Consider the following 22319-nt stretch of genomic DNA (forward strand, 5'->3'; position numbering starts at 1 on the left):
GTGTATCAAGAGATTATGAATGCATAGTCTCTAAAGCTATTGGATTTGTCTGTGGAATCCTAGGTTCCCACTAAGAAGAATTCCAGAATTTTGGCCAGAAATTTGAATACGAATCAAGTTGAAGAAACATCAGCCTGCAACAGTAACATTCAGGGTCTGAGCATATATGATAGGGAGCCTAAAAATGCAGTAAGTTCTCATGGAAAAGTTCAAATGAGGCCAGTTGTTATGAATTCTCCTGTAAAGGTACAGCAAGATCAGTTCCAACTAAAGAACAACGTAAACACAGGTCTTCACAATGGCAAAAGCAACTTATCTCTTTTTAATACAAAGTCCTCTAATTCTCTAAAGCAGTTGCCATCTTCCAGCTTGAATATACCTATGCAGAAGGACATAAGAAACAAACACCTTGCATTTAATACCAAATCTAAGTCTTCAACGATTGGTTCAGAATTGGTACTTGTTTCAACTACCATTTCATCTGTTAATCATGTTTCTGATACGGAAATGAGTTCTGCTCTTGATTGTTTACCTATGTTGGCCGATTGGGAGGATATAGCTTTACTGCCAGCATCTCAGCCTGAGCAAAATATAGATTGTATACCTCCCATTGGTGACTCAAACTTAGACACTTCATTTAATTCTATAGAAAGATTAATGGTTTTAAAAGAAGGCATAGAAGAAGGTCCTCAAAAATCTGGGACCTCTAAGTCTGTTGTATATAAGAGTCCACATACTACTATTTATCATGTGAAAGAAGCTAAAGATCCAGGTTCAGATGTTTCTGACTTTAAATTACCTGAACGCAAATCAAGTAGCTTCTACAGTGTTAATGCCAGTGTGTCTCATCCTTCAGTTTTGGAGAAATACCCCCTTCTTTTAGGTGGTCCTAAGAGGAATGTATCCAGGCCCCCGGCTTTCCCACCAGCAAAAAAACAGACCCTCACTGTTCATGAAGAAAAACCTACATCATCTGATGGCTCCCCAGTGAGAAGTTGTTCCTGGAAGGTCCTCCCTTCTATCTTAGCTTCTACAGTTAATCTACAAGAGCCTTGGAAGAGTGGGAAAATGACACCTCCTTTATGCAAGTGTGGCCGAAGATCTAAGAGACTTGTTGTTACTAATAATGGACCAAACCATGGAAAAGTCTTCTATTGTTGCCCAGTTGGGAAATACCAAGAAAACAGAAAATGTTGTGGTTATTTCAAATGGGAACAAGCACTTCAAAAGGAGAGAGCCAACAGCAGAGTTCTGTCTCATTCCCCAGGAGGACTCACTCTTAGTTCTGCAGAAATAAGCCGTAGTTGTGACAGAAATATAAATTTTTGTGCTAAAAATTCATTGAGACTCAGACCTTCAATGAGGAGTTGATAAACTTTCTCTACATCCAAACTATTCTTTTACTTTGATGTGACCTTTTGTGTAATAAAAAGAAAACAAGTGTGTAGTGCTATAAGTTATGGAAACTTAGCATATCTGAGGTCTGTAGATTGTACTGGGGCTATTAAACACACACAAACTGTAAATTGAGAAAAAAATTTCACAGGCTTCTAATTTCATTTGTCAGTTATCTAACATTTGTTTTCTGTTTACATATGGATCCTGATTGTTCTTGAGTTTCCAAACATTGTGAGTATCTGATAATAGTTGTACACTGTTTTATTTTTTTTAATTTTTTTTTAAGATTTATTTATTTATTTATGATAGACATAGAAAGAGAGAGAAACACAGGAGGAGGGAGAAGTAGGCTCCATGCCGGGAGCCCAACGCGGGACTCGATCCCGGGGCTCCAAGATCGTGCCCTGGGCCAAAGGCAGGCGCTAAACCGCTGAGCCACCCAGGGATCCTCCACTGTTTTATTATTATGTCATATATTAACACTTGCCAAATGTATCATACTGTTTTGAAGAACCACAATTTATTTTTTTAAAGATTTTATTTATTTGAGAGAGAGAGACAGAGCATGAGCAGGGGGAGGAGACAGAGGGAGAAGGAGAAGCAGACTCCCCACTGAGCAGGGAGTCTGACTTGAGAACTTGATCCCAGGACCCTGAGACCATGACTCCAGCTGAAGGTAGACACTTAACCAACTGAGCCACCCAGCCGCCCCAAAGAACCACAAATTAAATATCTTGTACACTGCATTTATTAGATTAGATATAAGCAACAGTAGTATATGATGTCCTTCTTTTATACTTAGACCTTGGAATAAATTTGAGATATTTTAAGATATTTCAATAAAAATATGACTAATAAAAATCGCTAGCCTATTTTCAGGTAGATACTTATACTTTAAGAATTATGATAATCTTCTAACCAATATTTTTGTTTTTCTAATAATAAGTTGTTTAGTTATATTTCAAAACTTGAAGATTTGTTCTGATTTGTATATTAACATCAGAAATATTATTTAACTAGAATTTGAAAACCAACAGGTTGGCAATTTGGTTCAGATACTATATGTCTAAAAATTTCTCAGCAATTGATGGTATTCTTTTCATATCAAAATCATGAGAACATTGACACTAATACAGAGGAATTTACTGAATATTTTATTTCAAAACTTACCCTCTGATGTTATAACCATAAGATGTTTTATTTTTTTTAAAGATTTAACTTTTTAACTAATCTCTACACTGAATGTGGGGCTTAAGCTTACAACCCTGAGATCGATTCACATGCTCTACTGACTGAGCCAGTCAGGTGCCCCAATCATAAGATATTTTATTTTTTTATGAGATACTTTAAATCAACAATTTACAAGTATATTATCACATTTTTAATCACCTCTCCAGAACATTGTGGTTTGTCTTTGTTTTATAGATACTGTGATAAATAATAGAATGGATTTAAATTGTTTCCCATTCTTTCTTCCTCAGTTCATTTCTCTTTATCTTCCCACTGATAGTCTTTGGCAGCTCTTGAATAAATTCTACCTGTTGGTATCAAGGGGAAAAAATTAGCCCAGAAGTTTTCATCTTTAGACCAAGTCAGTAATATAGCAGTTTTATTATCTCTAAATGAAAGAATTAGGACACCCATCTGGGTGGGTTTTGGTAACAACCTCGCAGGGAGAGGGGTATTGTTGAGATTTTGCTTGATATTTAGTATTTATTAGAAATCCGGTAAGCCAAATGACCCAGCAAATTATGTCAAGAGTTTCATTTTAATCTCAAAGATTCTGATTGTTATCCACATCATTAGTTCATTTAGCATATTTGGTGTAGCGTGTTTGAGGAGAATGTTCATTAAAATAAAAATAATAAACAGCCGAAATTTTTCAGAACAGTAAGCAGATTGTCATCATAATTAGAATACCTACCTTTCTGGGATATTTGTAAGGTGCTGTAGTTTTTTTTACATGCTCCTGAATCTCCTTTTTCAGTTGTTCTTGGTCACATGACTTATAATCAGGGGTCAAAACAATAAAAGCCTTTACTACCTAAAAAATATTTGAAACACCAGGAGGATGAGTTGTGTATTTTTATGTTTTAGTGTGTCTTGATTACTTTCTCTAACCAGGAATCTTAAGTGCTTGATAGGATGGGCCAGAAATTTTCATAGGGTTTGATTCTAGCTCTGTGCTCTTAAGCCAGGCAGTTGAGTTCCATACTTCCTATTCTGTAGTACAAGACAGTTTCTGGGACCCCTGCTTTGTTAATGATCTTAATGAACTGGAATTTGCTCATCTAACTACATCTTGAACTCTGCTTTCTGACCTTTTTCTGTTTCTGAGCTGTCTTTGCTTTGACTTCTTGCCTCATCTTTTATCTCCCTCAAGAAAATTTCCTTTTAGAAAAAAAATAATCCTTTCAGAAACTCAGCAGTGCACTAAGCATAGCCTCTTGGGTAACATCTAAGCTTGATCTAGCCTAGTTTCTAGGCTCAGTGTGGCCCTTATAAAGAGTATTCATACCGCATTTGCTATATCCTTATTGAACGGAGTTCATTGAGACTGTCCACTCTTCATTCCAGAGATACTTGTGTTGATAAAAGGCTGTGAAGATTCCAACAGCCACTTTGCTATTACTCTGACAAATTTACCTAACCCTGAGGAAAAAGAATAGAAAGTGGTGATAACCCTTGCTCTCTAATTGGCAGAAAACCAGGAAGACTTCATCAGTTTATGCTCACAAAGCCCGTTTCCAAAATTCATTCTTCCTTGAAATGTTTTGGAAAGGGACGCCTGGGTGGCTCAGAGGTTGAATGTCTGTCTTCGGCTCAGGGCATGATCCCAGGTTCTGGAATCGAGTCCCACATCCGGCACTCTGCAGGGAGCCTGCTTCTCCCTCTGCCTATGTCTCTGCCTCTTTCTGTGTCTCTCATGAAATCTTAAAAAAGTTTTGGAAAATTCTGCCCTGCCCAGAGTTTTTGGGCTACCTATATATAATTTTATCCTATTCATTTTTTGATACTTAAGAAAATGTTTATACTGGCTCTTTTGCTTAACATTTTTATGAATTAAAAAAATTTAACCTTGATACAAGTGAATCATTCAGAGCCAGATTATTTTAAGAACTAATGTTTATAATTACTGTTTTGCATATTGATGACTTCTACACCTTGGGTAGGGTCTATTATATCTTTACAAAAGTTTTTTTTTTTTTCAAGATTTTTTTATTTTAAAGAAAACCCACACAGCAGTAGGGAGAAGGGCAAAGAGAGAGAGAGGGAGAGAATCTCATACTTAACCCTGAGTGTGGAGCTGTACACAGCTCAATCTCATGACCCTGAGATCATGATCTATGCCAAAATCAAGAATCAGATGCTCAATTGACTGAGCCACCCAAGTGCCCCTATAAAAATCTTTGTAAACCATTACAAAAGATGATAAATTAATAAGGAGCACCCTAACATGATTAAGAGCATGAACTCTAATATCAGATGGCCTGGGTTCAAATCACACTTTGTTGTGTAATCTTGGGGAAGTTAGGATACCTCTGTTTCTGTTTTCTTCTCCAAAAAAAAAGAGGTGGTGAGAACTAAATAGGTTAACATATACAGGTCCTACGTAGGGCTTACAATACCTGGAATATACTAAGTCATCAGAACTACTAGGTATTAGTTGTAGTAGTGTTAGAAGTACAAAATTTTTTTCTTTTTTTTTTTTCTAATATTTTATTTATTTATTCATGAGAGGCACAGAGAGAGAGAGGCAGAGACACAGGCAGAGGGAGAAGCAGGCTCCATGCAGTCCTGACATGGGACTTGATCCCAGGTCTCCAGGATCACACCCCAAGCTGAAGGCGGCACTAAACCGCTGAGCCACCGGGGCTGCCCACAAAATTTTTTCTTAACCGAAATCCTTAAGTCAGCTTCAAAGTTTCTCTGAAATTCTGTGCAAAATTTTGCATTTTTATGAGAAACTACAATGGTGGCTATTTAATATGGTAGCCAGTAGCCACACGTTACTATTTAATTAAAATGAAATAAAAATTTTCTCAGTCACATCAGCCACATCTCCAGTGCTTTATAGCCACGTATATTGTATCAGATGGCACAGATCTAGAACATTTCCATCATTGCCTAAGTCCAATAGTGCCTTATGACCTTCAGATTCCAAAGAGCTTTGTGATCCTACGGGTGGAATTTGGAGTGAAAGGATAAACTTCAATAATCACAGAATCACTTCCCTGTTCTCTTTTATATGGAATTTTGGAGGCCCTGCCTGGCAAAGGGGGCCTGCAGAATAGCATGGAACCTTTAAACCCAAACCACCATCTGATCACCCCCACTACGATTGAGCTTTCAGGAACACATATGACTTGACTTGATTTCGGGATCATGAGTTCAAGGCATAAAGCTTAAAAAAAAAAAAAAAAGCTTTTAGGACCCCTGCCTTATTCACAGGTTATTTTCTGAATCTTCTACTTGTCTTCCTACCCAGCCTACTTCTAGTTGCCTCAGTTCCTACCTCTGACCTTCCTGCCACCCTCGATATTTGATGCCGGCCTATCCTCCTCAGCTATACTAGGGATCATATTGTTTTCCAGAGCTGGGTAATAACTTAATCCTATTTAGCTGACCTCTAGCATCGTATCCTACTATAAGCTGGGGGTTGTTGACATTCATATCATCCCTCTATGGAAAAGATTCAAATTCCTTATATTTATATTTTCAGTCTTATTCCTGGCAGTTCTTTATGATTAGCATTTTTACTAATGACTATCTGACTTGCATAGTTAGTGAAACATTTGGGTAATTCTGTTTCAATGAACTGTTGAAAAGTATGTGTTAGACTGCCAACAAATTATAAAGTAGAAATGAATCCTTTCTTTTTTTTTTTTTTCTTACCTCTCCCCTGATGGGGTCTGGGCTGCTGACAACAGCTGCCTCTGCAACTGCAGGATGTTCAGTGAGGGCACTTTCTACCTCAAATGGTCCAATTCTGTAACTGGAAAATAAAACATGCCAACAATTTATAAAGGTGAGCAGCAGGTTCATTCCAGAACACCAATGATCAATTAACATAAGACATATGTGCAGATGAAAAATTACCCAGAGGATAATATGATATCATCTGATCTTGCAACAAACCAGAAATAGCCATCTTCATCCATATAGCCCCGATCCCCAGTGATGTAGAAATTGCCTCGTAGGGTTGAAGCGGTTTTTGTGGGATTATCCTATGAAACAAATTGCATTTTGTTAGTATTACTGTGAATCTGATTCTTCTGTTGAGTTGGATTTTTAAATGTTCAAGGGAAACAAAGTGGTTTTTTTTAAGAAGCCTTGGAATGAAGAGGAGCCAGCACGTGGAACAAGGATGAAATTCCAGCATTGAGCTAGCCCAATCTAAGAAAGGTAAACTACAGTTACAAAGATAGTCATGCTGCCATACTTAGCATTTTCTTTTCTTTTTTTTTTTTATTTTTTATTTTTATTTTTATTTTTTATTTTTTATTTTATTTTTTTTTTTTGCATTTTCTTTTCTTTTTAAAAGATTTTTAAAATTAGAGAGTAGGGGAAGGAGGGGGAGCAGAGAGAGAGGGAAAGAATCTCAAGAAGACTGCATGGAGCACAGAGCCCAATGTAGGGCTCAACCCCATGACCCTGAGATCACAACCCCAGCCAAAACCAAGAGTTGGATGCTAATCCAACCAAGCCACCCAGGTGCCTCCCTGAGAATTTTCTTTGATGTATCACTAAACACTGCAGGAGTTCAAAGATCCAAGGAGTGGGCTAATAAGTCTTTAATGTGGCTAATATCTAACACTGGCAGGAAAAGAGAGAGAGGTGAATACTCAGAGTTAAAAGAAAGCATCAGCACCTAATAATTCAAAGAACAAACTGTTTGTTTTTGTGTTTTGCTTTTACATAGAAACAGAGAATTGGTTCTATAACTTTGGCAAGATGGGAAAGGAAGTATTGTTACGTTATGTAAAATTCACTGACAAGTAGAACCTGGACCTTTGATTATATCAATGTAAACTTTGCTATAATTTGTATACTTTGATTAGAGATGAAAATAGGTTTGCAAACCGTGGGGAGCTTGGAAGGCCTCTAGTGAAAGACATTTCTTAATCTCACGGCTCCATTTTCTGTCCCTCTCACTCAAGAAAGGAGACCACTAATCAGATTTCAGGAAAATGATTGGCTACTACTGTATAGTGTAGAGGAGCAGTGTATACAAAAAGGGCTGTCTTTCTAGGGCTACCTTTTCTTACCTTCATGAGCCTTGGGAGAACAAACATTTGGGTGTTTCCTCAATTTCCTATCTGAGGGGTCACAATTTAGGACATCTCTCAAAAAAGTCCAAGCACCTATCTAGGTGTGTTTTGTGACAGAAAGGGATAGTTTCCAAGCACTTTTGAAAAATAAATAGGAAGTAAGAGGTTATTTAAAAAGTCTCTTACTACATAATGAGTAAAAAGGCCAAATGGTCGGTTAGGTAGAACTTGAATGCCAATATCTCCTTCTTGTCCCGGAGGTAGAACATTGCCATTTACATCTAAAATCTAGGATAAAAGAGAACAATTTATTTCAGGGAATTTTTATGCAAAGGTACATGTTAAATTTTTACTTTGTTTTGTTTTGTATTTTTGCCATTTAACATTACAGACTTCAAAAAAAATTTTAAGTGTACTTTAAATTCCCAAGAGAAATGTGTTTATTTAAATTCTTAGTACAAAATATAAACTGCAAGTTAGCAAATTGTGAAGAGTAAAAATCGTCTTTAATTCTACCGTCTAACATTAATCGCCCTTTTGGTGATATCTTTTGAGACAATATAAACATAGGAAAAAAATAGGATCACTTTATAATACACTTTTATAATCTGCTTTTATCATTTGCAATATGTCTTGACTGTCTTTTACTCTCAAGTAAATATTTCATTACTGGTTTTCAAACTTTGTTTAACTTTGGAACAAATAAAACCTTATTTCAAGAGCCCAATATTAGTAAGCAGGGAAAAGGGAATGTTCTCTGGTTGAGACACTGATGAGTATGCCAGAAGCCTAGCTTTCTTACCTTTTTCCCAGTCCTTCTGGTTCCCTGAAGTACCTAATAGTAGCTAGCATTTCATAAGCACTGACTGCATTCCAAGTAAGAAATACTACAGTTCTAAGTACTTAACTTGCATTGTTTTCCTTAATTCTTATAACAGTCTTATTTGGTTAGCATTATTACAGCACTCTCCCTAGGTACCAAGGGAGAGATGAATGATGATAAAGGCCTCTCTTTCAGACCTTTATTATGTGCCAAGTACTTTGGTATGCTTTTTAGAGATATTATCTCATTTAATCCTCACAAAAAACCTATGGTATCAGTTCTATTATTAGGGCAACCAGCCATCATGATTTACCCAGGACTGAGGCAGGAGAGTGTCCCTGAGATGTATGACTTTTCATTCTAAAACCAAGTCAAGTCCCAGGCAAACTGGGACAAGTTGGTCACCCTTGTCCCTATTTTACAAATCAGGAAACTGAGACTTTAATAACCTCTCTAGAGACACTCAGCCAAAGACACTCAGTTCATGAAGCTCAAAGCCAGACCTGAACCACCAGGCAAGCCTGTCTTTAGACAAGGTTCTCACAAAGCAAGGGGAAGAACCCACATCTGGTTTATTATATAAACTGACATCAGCAATCCATTTCAAACTTCCTCTCTGATCATAAGAAGTAGGATCCTTGTTTAAAATACAGATTTCAGGGTCCTACCTAGAAGGGGCCTGAGAATAAGTATTTTTTAACAAGCGTCCATGTAATCCTTATGATCAGAAAAGCTTGGGAAACATTGATTTAATTTATAACTTACCCTCATTTAGGTTTGGTGCTGAGTGCCTCATTCTGTAAATTCATCCATTTTGTGTTTTTGATACTATGTTATGGTTTTCTCTTATGTATTAGTGTCAGTTCCTTTGGCTATACCTAGCTTTGCGTCTGCTGATCTGAGAACCATTCTAACCCTGTACAAAGTGTGCAGATCGGATAATAGGATGCTCCTTAGGGACCAGGTGGTAATAATGGTCATGGTTACAGAGAGCCAGGAAATGGCCAGGCAGGCCTGGGAAAGGAGAAAGATACTTTAGCTACTATAAACTGTAGCTTCCTTTGGCCTACTTGAACCCCTTAGAAGGTCTTGACCTCTCTTATCAGAAAGGCAGTATAGTGCTGTGGTTAAGAGTACAGATATTGGAACCAGATTGCTTGGGATTGAATCCCAGCACTAGTAGCTACTAGCTATGTGAAATAGCTATATATAAAAAATGGTTCTTTTTTATTTTTTATTAATGTACAGTTGAAATGCAATGTTACATTAGTTTCAGGTGTACAACATAGTGATTCAACAAGTTTATATATTTTTCTATACTCACCACAAATATAGCTAGCTACCTTTTGTCACCATACAATACTATTATATAACCATTGACCATTGACTCAATTCCCTATGTTGTGTGTTTTATCTTTGTAACTTACTCATTCTATAACTGGGAGCCTGTACCTCCTACTTCCCGTTCAGCCATTCTAGAATGGTTCTTATGTTGGTATGTCTCTCATAGGTTCTTTCAGGGAATCAAATGGATTAATATTTATAAAATGCCTAGAACTGCTTGGTACAAGAAACTGCTTTGCAAGAAAAAAAGTGGAGACCACTAAACTAATGTCTCTAATCCATTTCCATTACATGGAAATTAAGATATCATATAAGTAACATGAAATCATCACCAAAACTAGGAGTGTTGGGGAGGGTAGAGTGCTGTTAAGTGGTAAACCGATTGGGTCCTTAAAAATTCTCCTGGAAGGGGTGTACAAACCTTAACATCAAAAGCAGGAGACGGCTTTCCCATTGAGCCAGGCTTAATTTTCATTCCCTTAAAATTTCCACAGATCAGCACCTAGTTCAGAAGGAGAAAGAGGAAAAAAAGAGAGAGAGAGAGAGAGAGAGAGAGAGAAAAGAAAAAAAAACAGAAGGAGAAAGAGTCAAGTAACGTTATAAGAAACTTAAAATTCATTTATTCATCCACCATGCATTCATTCAACAAATATTTATTGAGAACTCATGATGACCAAGGCTCAAAATAAAACAAATTTTCTGCTCTTGTGGAGTGTAAAGATAGATGCTAATCAAATACTTAAAGTTATAACACTTAATAAATTGATAATTACTAAAATATTCATATTTATGAAAATATTTGTACCCATATTAGCATGATACTTGTTATGTTGTTTCTATTTAATGCATCTGTCAATTTTATTTTTGATATTTTAATTTTTGACCAGGTACTACATTCTTATGGTTTAAAAATAGAAGCATTATAAAAAGACACGCTATGAAAAATTTCTTTCAGCTTTTCCTTTATCTGCTCCATTGTATGCCTCCTCTTCCTTACACTTTTATTAGTAGTTTATTCATTTCCCCTAGGATTTCTTCTTATTCTTATTTCTACGAGCTCCTTAAATAACCCTTTTTTAAGAGTATATTCGCCAAGGAGTCATCTAGTGAACTCTTAATATTTCAAGTAACAAGGAACTCAGCATTCTCCATTTTTGAGGCAGCCCTAAGAGAGTTATAGGGGAATCTTTCTATAGATCTAGCATTCTTTCACTTAAAATATATTTTAATGCTCTCACTTTGATCAGCTCTATAGTGGTTTTTCTCAATGAATGCGTGAACAACTGTCTGTTACAGAACTTTTTTGCAACTAGCTTCCCTCCCAACTTTTTTTTTTTCTGATTTTATTTATTTATTCATGAGAGAGAGGCAGAGATAGAGGCAGAGGGAGAAGCAGGCTCCCTGCGTGGGACTTGATCCTGAGATTGAGGGATCATGTCCTGAGCCAAAGGCGGACGCTCAACCACTGAGCCACCTAGGAGTCCCCCAACTTTTTTTTTTTAAGATTTTATTTATTTATTCATGAGAGAGAGAAAGAGAGGCAGAGACACAGGCAGAGGGAGAAGCGGGCTTTCATACAGGGAGCCCGATGTGGGACTCATCCACACCTGTGGGTCTCTAGGATCACGCCCGGAGCTGAAGGCAGCACTAAACCGCTGAACCACCCCAGGCTGTCCCCTCAACTTTTTTTTTTAACTATTCTAATCACTCATCTACCTCCTATCCCTCAATCATAAGCATATAATAAACACTTATTTTAAAAATTATTTACCAATTATTTATATTTATTTACAGGTTTTATTCATCCAACTAAGTCCAGCCCTGTCTTTTCAATGAGATCCTATACCGTTTCAGTCTGTCCATATCCTTCGTAGATATCCAGACCTGTCCTTTTTCTCCATTGTTCAGTAACTTCAGGATTGATTGGTTCGCCCGCACTCACACAGTGCTTTAAGCTTTTGAACTTATAGCTTCTCACAAAACAGAAAAATTAAATTTAGGAGAAAAAATGGAGAGAAATGAAAATTAGAATTATTTCTAATGAAATTCAATATAAGGTACGTTTTTGTTCCTTCCTCCTTTCCTCCCCTCTCCAATACAAAATAAACAAACCATTCTAACATCATAAAATGACTCCCAAGACATCCATTTTTTCCCACTTTTTTTGGGGGGAGTGTGTGATCTGTTGAAAAAAAAAAAAAGCCATGTCATCCTCAGGGAAGGTTTTGCATGATAACATTTTAAACCAGTGATTAAAATTTTACCAATTGTGTGGTTAAACTGACTGTAGAATATTATGCAATGGAATACTGTAGAGCTGTTAAAAAATAAAAATAAAAAAATAAGTAAGCTCCTAGACAGTGCTTTCCAGTAGAAACTTTTGCCACAATCAAAGTGTTCTTTATCTGCACTATCCACTGCAGTATTATCTAGCCCTATGTGGCTATTGAGCACTTGAAACATGGCTAGTGCAACTTTGGAACTGAATTTTTAATTAATTAAAATTAAATTTAAATAACTATATATGGCAAGTGGTTACCATATTGGATAGAACTGGATAGCACACAGTTCCAGGATGTATTGTTAGGCAAATAAGAGGAAAGTACAGGACTGTGAACATATTATGTTTCTATTTATGTTTATAAAAGAGAGGGTGAGAACACTGGCATATTGGTTTGTTTGCACAGATTTCAGGGAGGATAATGGAGACCAAGGACGGGGCTTAGAGAAAGACCTTTCACTCTACATTCTTATGTACCTATTGAATTTTATGTCATATGAAATATTTCCTATTCAAAAAGTTTTAACAATTTTGACAGTTTAAAAATATTTACCAATGCACCCTTTCAAATAGAATCAGTAATAGAGCAAAAGACATTCACCCCTTTTCCTATTTGCTGGGGTAGGGCTCCAAAAAGGGGTCATTCCTCTACTTTCTCAGCTCAGGTAACATTTGTCATCCAAAAGATTAAACACTTTTTTATCCATAACTACTGGGCTCAGGGGTATACCCATGGCTGAGCCCTCCCTTTCCTTTCCTCGCTTGGGAGTGCCTGCCCTGGATGTACCAATGGTGACTTAACAAAAAGCACAAAGGAGAAGGGGGAGAAGAGATTGCTAAATTCCCTACCTACTAACGTGGAACGATGTTTTTAGGCAGAAAGATGCTTTATCTTATGGCTTCCTCTTCCTCTCCCCTACTCCCACTAAGTGACTGTTTACCAACCTTTCTTACCTGGTCATATCACTCTGTATGAGCATTCGGTATGCAGTCGGTGCTGAACAAAAGACTGTGATGGGAAACTTGGAAAGTGTCTGCAATGTAGAAGTAAACTCTTAGTCCTATTACAACTTTAATGAGTCCCCACATGTTTATGGCAGGCACAGCACAACCTCAACATTGCTTATTCTAACGTAAATGTCACACCTTTCCTCTGCATATCCTTTCAAGATAATTGACCTTCCAGATGTGAAATATCTTAAGCCATGTGGTCTTCTCTGATTTCTGCAAGTTACTTTTATTCATCAGTCCTCTTAGGGACGTGGCTAAAGCATTCCTAAATGGTCACCTCTTGTGCTCTCCTTACTTGGAAGATGGAAGTTGGCTCAAAACAGTGGCAAGTAATGTGCAAATACGCATGCTCCCTGGATCCATGGAGAAAAGACACTACTCCAAGCAGACTTTGCCCAACCTGTGTCTGAGGTATTCCATATCACATCTGAAGGTGTCAAATCCAGCCAGAACCTGGGAAAAGAAAGAATAGTCCTGATTTAACTAAGGAGAACAAATTTTAAAAGACCAATAAATGCATCATCATCTTTGTAATTTTGACACATGAAGCTGGAGCTGTGTGAAAGTACCTTCCATTTACAGATAATCCTAAACCAAAACTGCTGTGGCTGTGACCAGTCATTTTAGGAGATCCGCTTGTTCCACTGGTGAAGTAAATGGCCATCATCTCATCGTGTTTTGTATTCACACAGGTGTGGTTGTCACTGGCGTGTCTACAAAGGAAGAACTACAATGATTCTGCACATTGCACATGGCATCATAAACTATTAACCACAGAAAAGAATTCAAGAAACCATCTACTCGGATCTCTTCACCTCATGGATCAGGCCCCCATGATTTAGGTTGAATTCCAAGGTAAAAGTCATCTCTTTATCTTCTTACATGCTTTCTGGAATTAAACTAAATTTGTCATCAAAGTCCATTTATAAGAGCTGGCTTCATAGCTTTTTATTGTATAATAAAGAAAAGCTGAAGCATTTAAAAAATCTTAAGACAATTTATCATACCACCAGCAGAATGAGGGATGTGTGATCTTATAATCATGGCTTTGTGAGAACTGTGGATGTTTTCAAATGTGATTTTTTTTAAGAAAGTATGTTAATAGAAGTCATGGGTAATGGTATAAAGCCGGTTGGTAATTCCCACATTGTTCAAGAATCAGCTATAGGAAAGTAAATTCTGCACACCCACTGTCTAAGAAGCATAGAGATTTTTTTTCTGGGAATATTGGACTGAGAAAGAAACATTAGAATTAGAAACATCCAGGCCACAAGAATTATAGAAAAGCTGTTTTCAATGCCTAACAAAGCTCAACTACTTAGTCTATGATTCTGTCATTTTCTTTCTTAAAAATAGTACCTATAGCTGCGAACCTATCACTTCTATTGTAGATATGATTGCTTTTGAAACCTAAGGTGGGAATATCCTACCAATCTCTCATCACTAGAGGCAGTAAACATAGCAGTTAGGAGTGTGAGCTCAGATGCCAGACTCCCTGGGCTTGAAACCCAGCTCTGCGAGATCCTCGCATTTGACCTCATTCATCTGTATTACTATAGTACCTGCTCCTTAGGTTATTGAGACATGTAAATGAGTTAATATATGTGAAATGCTTAGAACAGTTTTGGGCACTTAACCAATGCCATATAAATGCTACCCATTGTTGCAGTTATAACATTTCTAATTAGAACAGTACTTGGGTTTTGGTAAGAACTCAGTAAATGTTAGCTATTTTAGAGGAGGGAGGAACAAGTCTTTAGTTGCAAACATGTTCCCAAATCCTTGAGTAAAGGTGGGAAGTTCATTCTAGAGAGGGAACTGGTTGCCAACCTAAAGCTAAGTTAGAATCAATACCTGGCAAGAGTGCTAAGCAACCCCTGGAAGCATTCCATAGCAGGGACTGAACATCAATGTAACTTGGTTTTCTTATTGCATCCATTAACATTAAGTGTTCTTCTTATTTATAACCTGAAGTGTTGCTAACTGGAAGGAAATGATATAGCCTACACAAAAGAATTGATTATGATCAGTTTCTCTGGGAGATGATAACAGCTCTGTGGTTGGTGCCATGAATGCACCTCCCAGATCCTGCTGCAAGAATGAAGCACTTACTCCCCACCAGTGCTGGGAGCCCTATTTAGAGATTCCTTCAGTCTGAAGAGAGCTGCCTTGCTCAAGGTCACCCCTCCTTGTAGGGGGAGCCCATACCCAGTTACTGATCAGTATGAGTATATAAAGGCCAGGACCTTTGCTTTATTTGGGAACAGCTCTGAAGGGCTGTCCAAGCCCCAGAGGTCCCAGTGGATTGGCTGAAGGTTTTGCTGGGAGTGCATGGCAGATGAATTTCTTCTTTTACTCAATCCCACTATCCTTCCACTTCCTTCATAGGTGCTGACCCCAAGACAAATCTTTAATAAACCTCTTACACAACTAATTTCTGTCAAAGAGTCTGCTTCCTTCAAGGTCCTAACATACAAAAACCACTCCACATTCCTTGCTGCCTCAGAGCTTTGCAGATTATGAGTGCAGCAATAATCACCAGTTGTTCCCTTTGCCTTGTTTCAGTTTTCATTTTTCTGATCACTTGTGGATTGAATCTTTTCAGGGTTTCCTTTCCTTTGAGGGGAAGCTGTTCTACAGCAGTTATGGCCACTCACTTTATCATCTCCTTGAGGTTCCCCCACCCATCTTTGGGTTTTTGAGATACAATTAGCTTGGAGTGCAGATTCTCACATTTAGATGCAACAGCATCTACTGCTGAGGCTAAAACTTCATTGGTGATGATGCACTTTGCTTTCGAAGATTGTAGTCTGTAGAGAATGTCTTTCTGGGTCAGCTGAGTAGTTCCTGGAATTAAAACTGTTCCTAAGGGAGCAGAAGAGAAACAATGTACAGAAGGAAGCATTTCCCTTATCATGTTAGTCACAGTAGTATAGATTGCTTATGTGTACTCTTTATGTCTCAAAATGAGTTTACCATTCAGTTTACCAGTCTCTTCCATTCATTATTCTGCTTTTGCCTTTCAAGGGATCTCAATACCTGTGGCCCTTTTGACCTAATATGAAAGTGTGTTTTTTTTTTTTTAAAGATTTTATTTATTAGAGACACAGAAAGAGAGACACAGGCAGAGGGAGAAGCAGGCTCCATGCAGGGAGCCCGACATGGGACTCGATCCAATGTCTCCAGGATCACTGGAGGCGGAGCTGGAGGCGGCGCTAAACCGCTCAGCCACCAGGGCTGCCCTGAAAGTGTGTTAATGCTGGTTAATTTTCTTCTATCTAAAGACCATTCATAACATTCAGCTTGAATAAAGTTTTTTTTTTCCATTTTTTTAAAGAGAATTTTGATTGAGGAGTGATATTGCCCGTATTTATTGGCTAAATGCCAGATGCTATTCTAAGGTTTTTGCATGTTTTATTTAATCACTACCAAAAAACCCCAAACACAAAATCTATAAATAACTTGCTAAAGATCACTGGAGTAGAAAGTGGCAGTGCAGGGATTGAACCCTATAGCCTGACCTTAGAGCTGTACACTTAACTACTTTAGTCCAGCACCTTTTAAAATATAGATGAATGTTTTATGATTTCTTTCCAAAGAGAAGGATTGAGGCATTCGTCTTTTCTGTGCATCTACTTTTCCTTGCTGTAAATTATTCTTTAAGTGTAGTATATAATGGTTAAAAGTCTGTCCTGGAGCCAAGCAGTCTTATAGCTTGGCCTTGGACAAAACACTTTATCTCCATAAGTTTCAGATTCTGCATCTGTAAAATGGCAATTCTATAAGATTGAGGAGTAAATGAGGTAAAATGTGTAAAGAGTGCAAATAAATATTAGCTATTATTTCCTCAAAGGATTAATGAACTTTCAAGAATATATCTACATTTGTATTTATATTTACATGTATCCATATCTATATGTTAGGCTCTACCACTCTTAAGTCCATACTCTGGGACACCTGGGTGGGCTTAGTGGTTGAGCATCTGCCTTTGGTTCAGGTTGTGATCCTGGGGTCCTGGGATCAAGCCCCACATCAGGCTCCCCAGAGGGAACCTGCTTCTTTTCTCTCTGCCTATGTCTCTGCCTCTCTCTATGTGTCTCTCATGAATAAATAAATAAAATCTTAATTAAAAAAAAAGTCCAGGCCCTAAAGAAAGGGGTGGAAGGTATGCACTTCCCAGTGGTTTTTACTCTTCCTAGCATCACATCAGGAAAGGAAGATTGAAGAACACATACTTGGTCATTCCTGAACTCTTGACATTAGCTCATCTTTCCATTTTGGAAAGGACAAGCCCCTCCAGTGGAGGTCTTCAGGAGACAGAAAACCAAGACCAAAACACAGAGTTCTTCAGAATATCATTATTTTCTAATAAGGCAACGCAGCAATGTTTATGAAGCTTTACTCCAAGGTTATTCCTTAGAGATGTTCCATCTGGGATAAGTTATTAGCCGACCGTGGACTAATAGTTTTCTCTAATTTAAAGGCACTCTCTAAAAACAAGCCCACTGATAACGTTTCATGCCTAGTAGAAGCACTTTATTTAAACACGTCACCCTTAGATAATTAATTTCTGCTAATGTATTATTCATATCCTATCTTTATGTTTTTTAAGATTTTATTTATTTACTCATGAGAGACACAGAGAGAGGGGCAGAGACATAGGCAGTGGGAGAAGCAGGCTCCATGCAGGGAGCCCGATGGGGACTCAATCCCAGGACTCCAGGATCACACCCTGGGCCGAAGGCAGACACTCAACCGCTGAGCCACCCAGGCGTCCCTCATATCCTATCTTTAAAAGAACCTATTTATTAATAGTGATCAGTCTTATCTATTAAAATTACTTTCTGTCCAAATTAATCATTCTGGGGAGCATTACATAGTTTCTTGCCAGGGAGCAAAATGTTACTTTAAGTTGTGGGGGAAGACTCTCATTACCATGTTTATGATATAAGGTATACAAAATGATGTTATCAATTTATACATTTGCATGAAGGGTCAGAAGACTCTGGCACTAGTAGCCCCTTTTCTCCCTGTTAACAGATCTACATGAAAAGACAAAGTTTTTCCAGAAGTTTGTTTGATGGGCAAAAGAAGTAATTTTCATAATTCAATTTGGCAACAGAATTTGAAAGCCTAGTCCATCCACTCATCCCTCTAGGTGGTAGATAATGCTTATTTTCAGCATTGTTAGTACATTAGATTTACCATTTACTGTCTCCATTTTATTCTTCCTTTTAAGAGACTCTGCCTTCCTTTCTGCAGCCCCAGTAACCATGTTTGTATCAGATGAGCCTCCCTCTGACTACATCTGACTGGCCCAACCCAAGCCATGCCAGTCGGATTCTGCCTCAAGTATTTGATTTAAGAGACTGAGTGGATTGGGACATGCAGAGTTAGGACCAAGGCATCTGTGTAACAAACCAAACCACCCGTCAGCCAAAATGAAGAACAAAGAAACCATGTGCTAGCAGAAAGAAGTCAAAGGAACAGATGCTTGAAGGAGAGACAGACAAGAGCCATAGGGCTTCAGAGCAAAAGAATAAGAGAAAGACCAGTTGCTCTGTGTGTACTTTTTTTTTTCTGTAAGATTCTTCAGTAGACATTCAATAATTTTCCTTGCTTATTGAACTAATATGAATGGATTTCTGGTCCTGGCAATCCTACAGTCCTTGACTAAGACAATGAGCTTAAGCAGCCTTAAGCAGCGTTCATGAAAACTATCATTTTGTTTAAAAAAAAAAAACCGTAAAAGTGGGACCGGCTACTCCAGTGTACAATTTACATGTACATGTGATATGAGAACTTGTAACTCTCAAAGACAAGTAATTATGATGAATTAAGAATGTTTACTTAACATAATTTTCATAAGAGTAGGGATATTAATTAACTCAACAAATATTTTACCGAGCACTTACTATATGCCAATAATTGGAGGTACAGACATGACTCTTTCATAGTCATTGGCTTTAAAGGCTCATACATAGTCCTAGGGGAAAGACAAATTTATGAACAAATAGTATACTCAAACAATATAGTACAGGCTAAAATAGAAATGTATACATATTTTCTAGGGCAGGTCAATAAAGAAAGCACCTGAATTGGGACATCAGGGTAGGGTTGCCTGAGAAGTGAGATTAGAGTTGAGACCTGAAAATCTAATAGAAGTTGTCCAGGTGGTTAGGTGTGAGGGAAAGGCTTTCCAAGCACAGGAAACAGTGTACACAAAATCCAGGAAATAAGAAAGATCATGAACCTTATAGGAAACCATTTGATATAGTTGGAGCGCAGAATATGAAAACAATGAAGGGAAAGGAAGATAACAATGAAGGGAAGATTCCATGTCACATCTAAAGAAGTTCTAATTTTACCTAGTAGGTAATGGAGAGATTAAATAATGTCAAGGAGCATGTTGACAGGATAAAACATGTGTTCTAGAAAGACCACTAGCTATGGAGGATGGATGGGATTAGAGTAAGGTGTGGGCACACACAAGATCAGAATTAGGGAGACTTTTGGGCACATCCATTCAGGATATGGTAAATGTGAAGTAAGGCAATGACAATGGAGTTGGAGAAGAAGAGGGTCTCGAGAGTCATGTGGGAAGTTAAATTTACAAGATGTAGGAACTGATTTGGAAGGAGTAAGCTGCTTGCTTTGGGCACCAGATGAATGGCAGTTAATCATGAGAGAAATAAAGGCATGAAACAAGAACTGGGGTGGGTTCTTTGAGTTTGTGGCTTCACTGAGTTCCAGATGACCACAGGTCTATAGGAAGAGAAGAGTGGTAGGTAAGAGGGTACTCAATTGTTAATTGGCATTTGGTTAATAAACCAATTTCATTATGAGAAACTCAACTCATAGTTTAGGTCAAAAGATATGATGGGTTTCCAACACATTTCTAAGGTTCCTGAGAATATTCCTGAGAATAATACTATATTATGTACCTCAAATAATCTACCCAAATAAATGTCTCATGATTACTTAGATGTTTTGGAAAATCTCCCATCCGGCCTAGTGTAAATGTAATCAGGCTGCAACACTACTAACCTGTTCGCAGACAGGCTACATTCGCAAGCCACCATTCTGGGATCTTGGGCAGAATCACAATTACTCGATCTCCTCTTTGCAGGGCACAGGCTTCAGTAAGTATATTGGCAAATTTCCTAGACAAAGATCCCAGTTCCTCAAAACTCCATCTCACTTCTTCCCCATTTCCATTTATCCACCAGAAGGCTGGATTGGAAGGTCTCTTTCCAGCCTGAGGAAAGACAAACCAAGGTCCTTATGCAGCTAAATTCTATTTTAACTGACTCAGTGGAATCTTTTTTCAGATGAAAATTCACAGGTTATTAGTTAGGACGCACACAGGATATGTGGAAATAACTCTGACATCTTTATTTCTAGCTGTTGGAAGCCATGTTATTTCTCATTTAGCTTGATTGTTTTTCCTTCCAAAAAATTAGAATTCTTGTATCCCTTTATATTCTCTCCATGCTTTATCTATGCCTCATTCCCTACCATTTCTGACCTGTATACTACTACTACTTTTTGTTTTTTTAAGAAGTTAACCTTTACGGAACTGCTAACATGTTGAACCAGATAATTCTTTGCTATGGGGGACTGTCCTGTGTATTAGAGGATATATAGCAGCATCCCTGGCCAAAACTATTTCCAAACATTGCCAAATATCCCCTGGGGGCAAAGTCCCTTCCATCTGAGAAACTATAGCTGGACTGGCCCTTGTTCCATACCTTTTCCATATTTGTCCATTGGTCCAGGACATCTTTAGCAAAGTTGAAATACTCTGGAATCTCCAGTTTGAATTCCTGTTTCATGGATTCATAGTTGGTAAAGTTCTGAGGGGGCACTGTCCTATAATCTTTATGCAGTACTCTCACAGAACCAGGGATTGCCAGGCGCCGAAAACACTTGGCACGAAATAATGTCTGCATGGTAACAAGAGCTAATATAAGTCTTGCTGGATGAGCTTGCACTCAGGATTTCCACAGAATCCAGTCCATCTAAAAGATAAGCAAAGGGACGTGTATTTGTCTCTATCCCAAAGGTAGCCATACCCCAAAGTAGCGTAGTTTTATTATTATTATTTATTATCATCATACGAGTGCCATTCTCTGAGCACTCTATATGTTTCAAACACTGTACTTAGTGCTTTACTTACATATGAATTATCACTAAATCTTCAGAGCAACTCTGTGAAATGGATATTATCATCTCTGTTTACAGACAGAAAAAAACGACTAATAAGAGGCTGTCTTAGTGAACTCTGGCCACCATAACAAAATACCAAAGACAGGATAGCTTAAACAACAGACATTTATTTCTCACAGTTCCAGAGGCTAGAAAGTCCAAGATCAAGTGCTAACCAGTTCAGTTTTCCAGTATGGGCTCTGTTCTTGACTTGTGGATGACCATCTTCTCTTTGCATCCTTATATGGTAGATAGAGTGAGAGCTCTGGTTTTTCTTCCTCTTCAATTATGATACTAATCCCATCATTGGGGCCTCACCTTTATGACCTCATCGAAACCTAATTACCTCCCAAAGACCTCGCCTCCAAATACCATCACATTTTGTGGGGTAGGGTTTCACCATATGAATTTGTAGGGAGACACAAACATTCAGTACAAGACAAAGGCATTGTTTGGATTTGAACGTAGAACTATCTGGTCCCAACTCATTCTCCTGACTATGTACTACATCTTATTTTCTTCCATATGCATTTCTTTTTTTAAGATTAAAAAAAAAACTTATTTATTCATGAGACACACGCAGAGAGAGAGAGAAAGAGAGAGGCGCAGAGACACCTCCATGCAGGAAGCCCAACTTGGGACTCGATCCCGGGTTTCCAGGATCGGGCCCTGGGCGGAAGGCATCGCTAAACCGCTGAGCCACCAGGGCTGCCCCCCATATGCATTTCTAAAGAAGTGAAGATCTGAGTCATTCAATTACACTCAGTGAAAGCAAAGATATCTTTCACCTGCATTTCAAAAGTTGTACAGACATGTTAAGGAGAATTTCCACAGTGGATAATCCATAAGTGAGGAAACTGAGAGTAACCTAGTACCAATTAGACATGAAAGAACTGTCAAAAATCAAACTTTAATTTATAGGCTGTAGTTAGCAGGCTCCCAGTAGGAGCCTACACAACCTTTGAGTCCAGACTTGAAGCTG

At 38.0% G+C, this 22319-nt stretch overlaps 2 protein-coding genes across 6 annotated transcripts in view; one reads left to right on the forward strand and one right to left on the reverse strand.

Annotated features, from left to right (window-relative positions):
- Positions 1 to 3452, forward strand: part of ERI2 (ERI1 exoribonuclease family member 2) — a 32604-nt gene extending 29152 nt beyond the window's left edge. For all 5 annotated transcript variants that reach the window (XM_038540167.1, XM_038540164.1, XM_038540163.1 and 2 more), the window contains one exon: positions 64 to 3452. In XM_038540167.1, coding sequence (XP_038396095.1) covers positions 64 to 1371 — 1308 coding nt within the window. In that variant the 3' untranslated portion in view covers positions 1372 to 3452. The remainder of the gene's footprint in view (positions 1 to 63) is intronic.
- On the reverse strand, positions 2129 to 21116 carry ACSM3 (acyl-CoA synthetase medium chain family member 3). The gene is given in 13 exon segments (XM_038540171.1): positions 2129 to 2936; positions 3323 to 3442; positions 6295 to 6394; positions 6499 to 6626; positions 7857 to 7958; positions 10259 to 10339; positions 11684 to 11807; positions 13073 to 13170; positions 13444 to 13582; positions 13699 to 13842; positions 15787 to 15994; positions 20177 to 20387; positions 20881 to 21116. Coding segments are annotated over 13 exon segments (1743 nt in total). The 5' UTR covers positions 21082 to 21116; the 3' UTR covers positions 2129 to 2849.
- Between the last annotated feature and the right edge of the window lie 1203 nt (positions 21117 to 22319).

The sequence above is a fragment of the Canis lupus genome, chromosome 6 (assembly GCF_011100685.1).
Source record: "Canis lupus familiaris isolate Mischka breed German Shepherd chromosome 6, alternate assembly UU_Cfam_GSD_1.0, whole genome shotgun sequence".
In the NCBI taxonomy this organism is placed as follows: domain Eukaryota; kingdom Metazoa; phylum Chordata; class Mammalia; order Carnivora; family Canidae; genus Canis; species Canis lupus.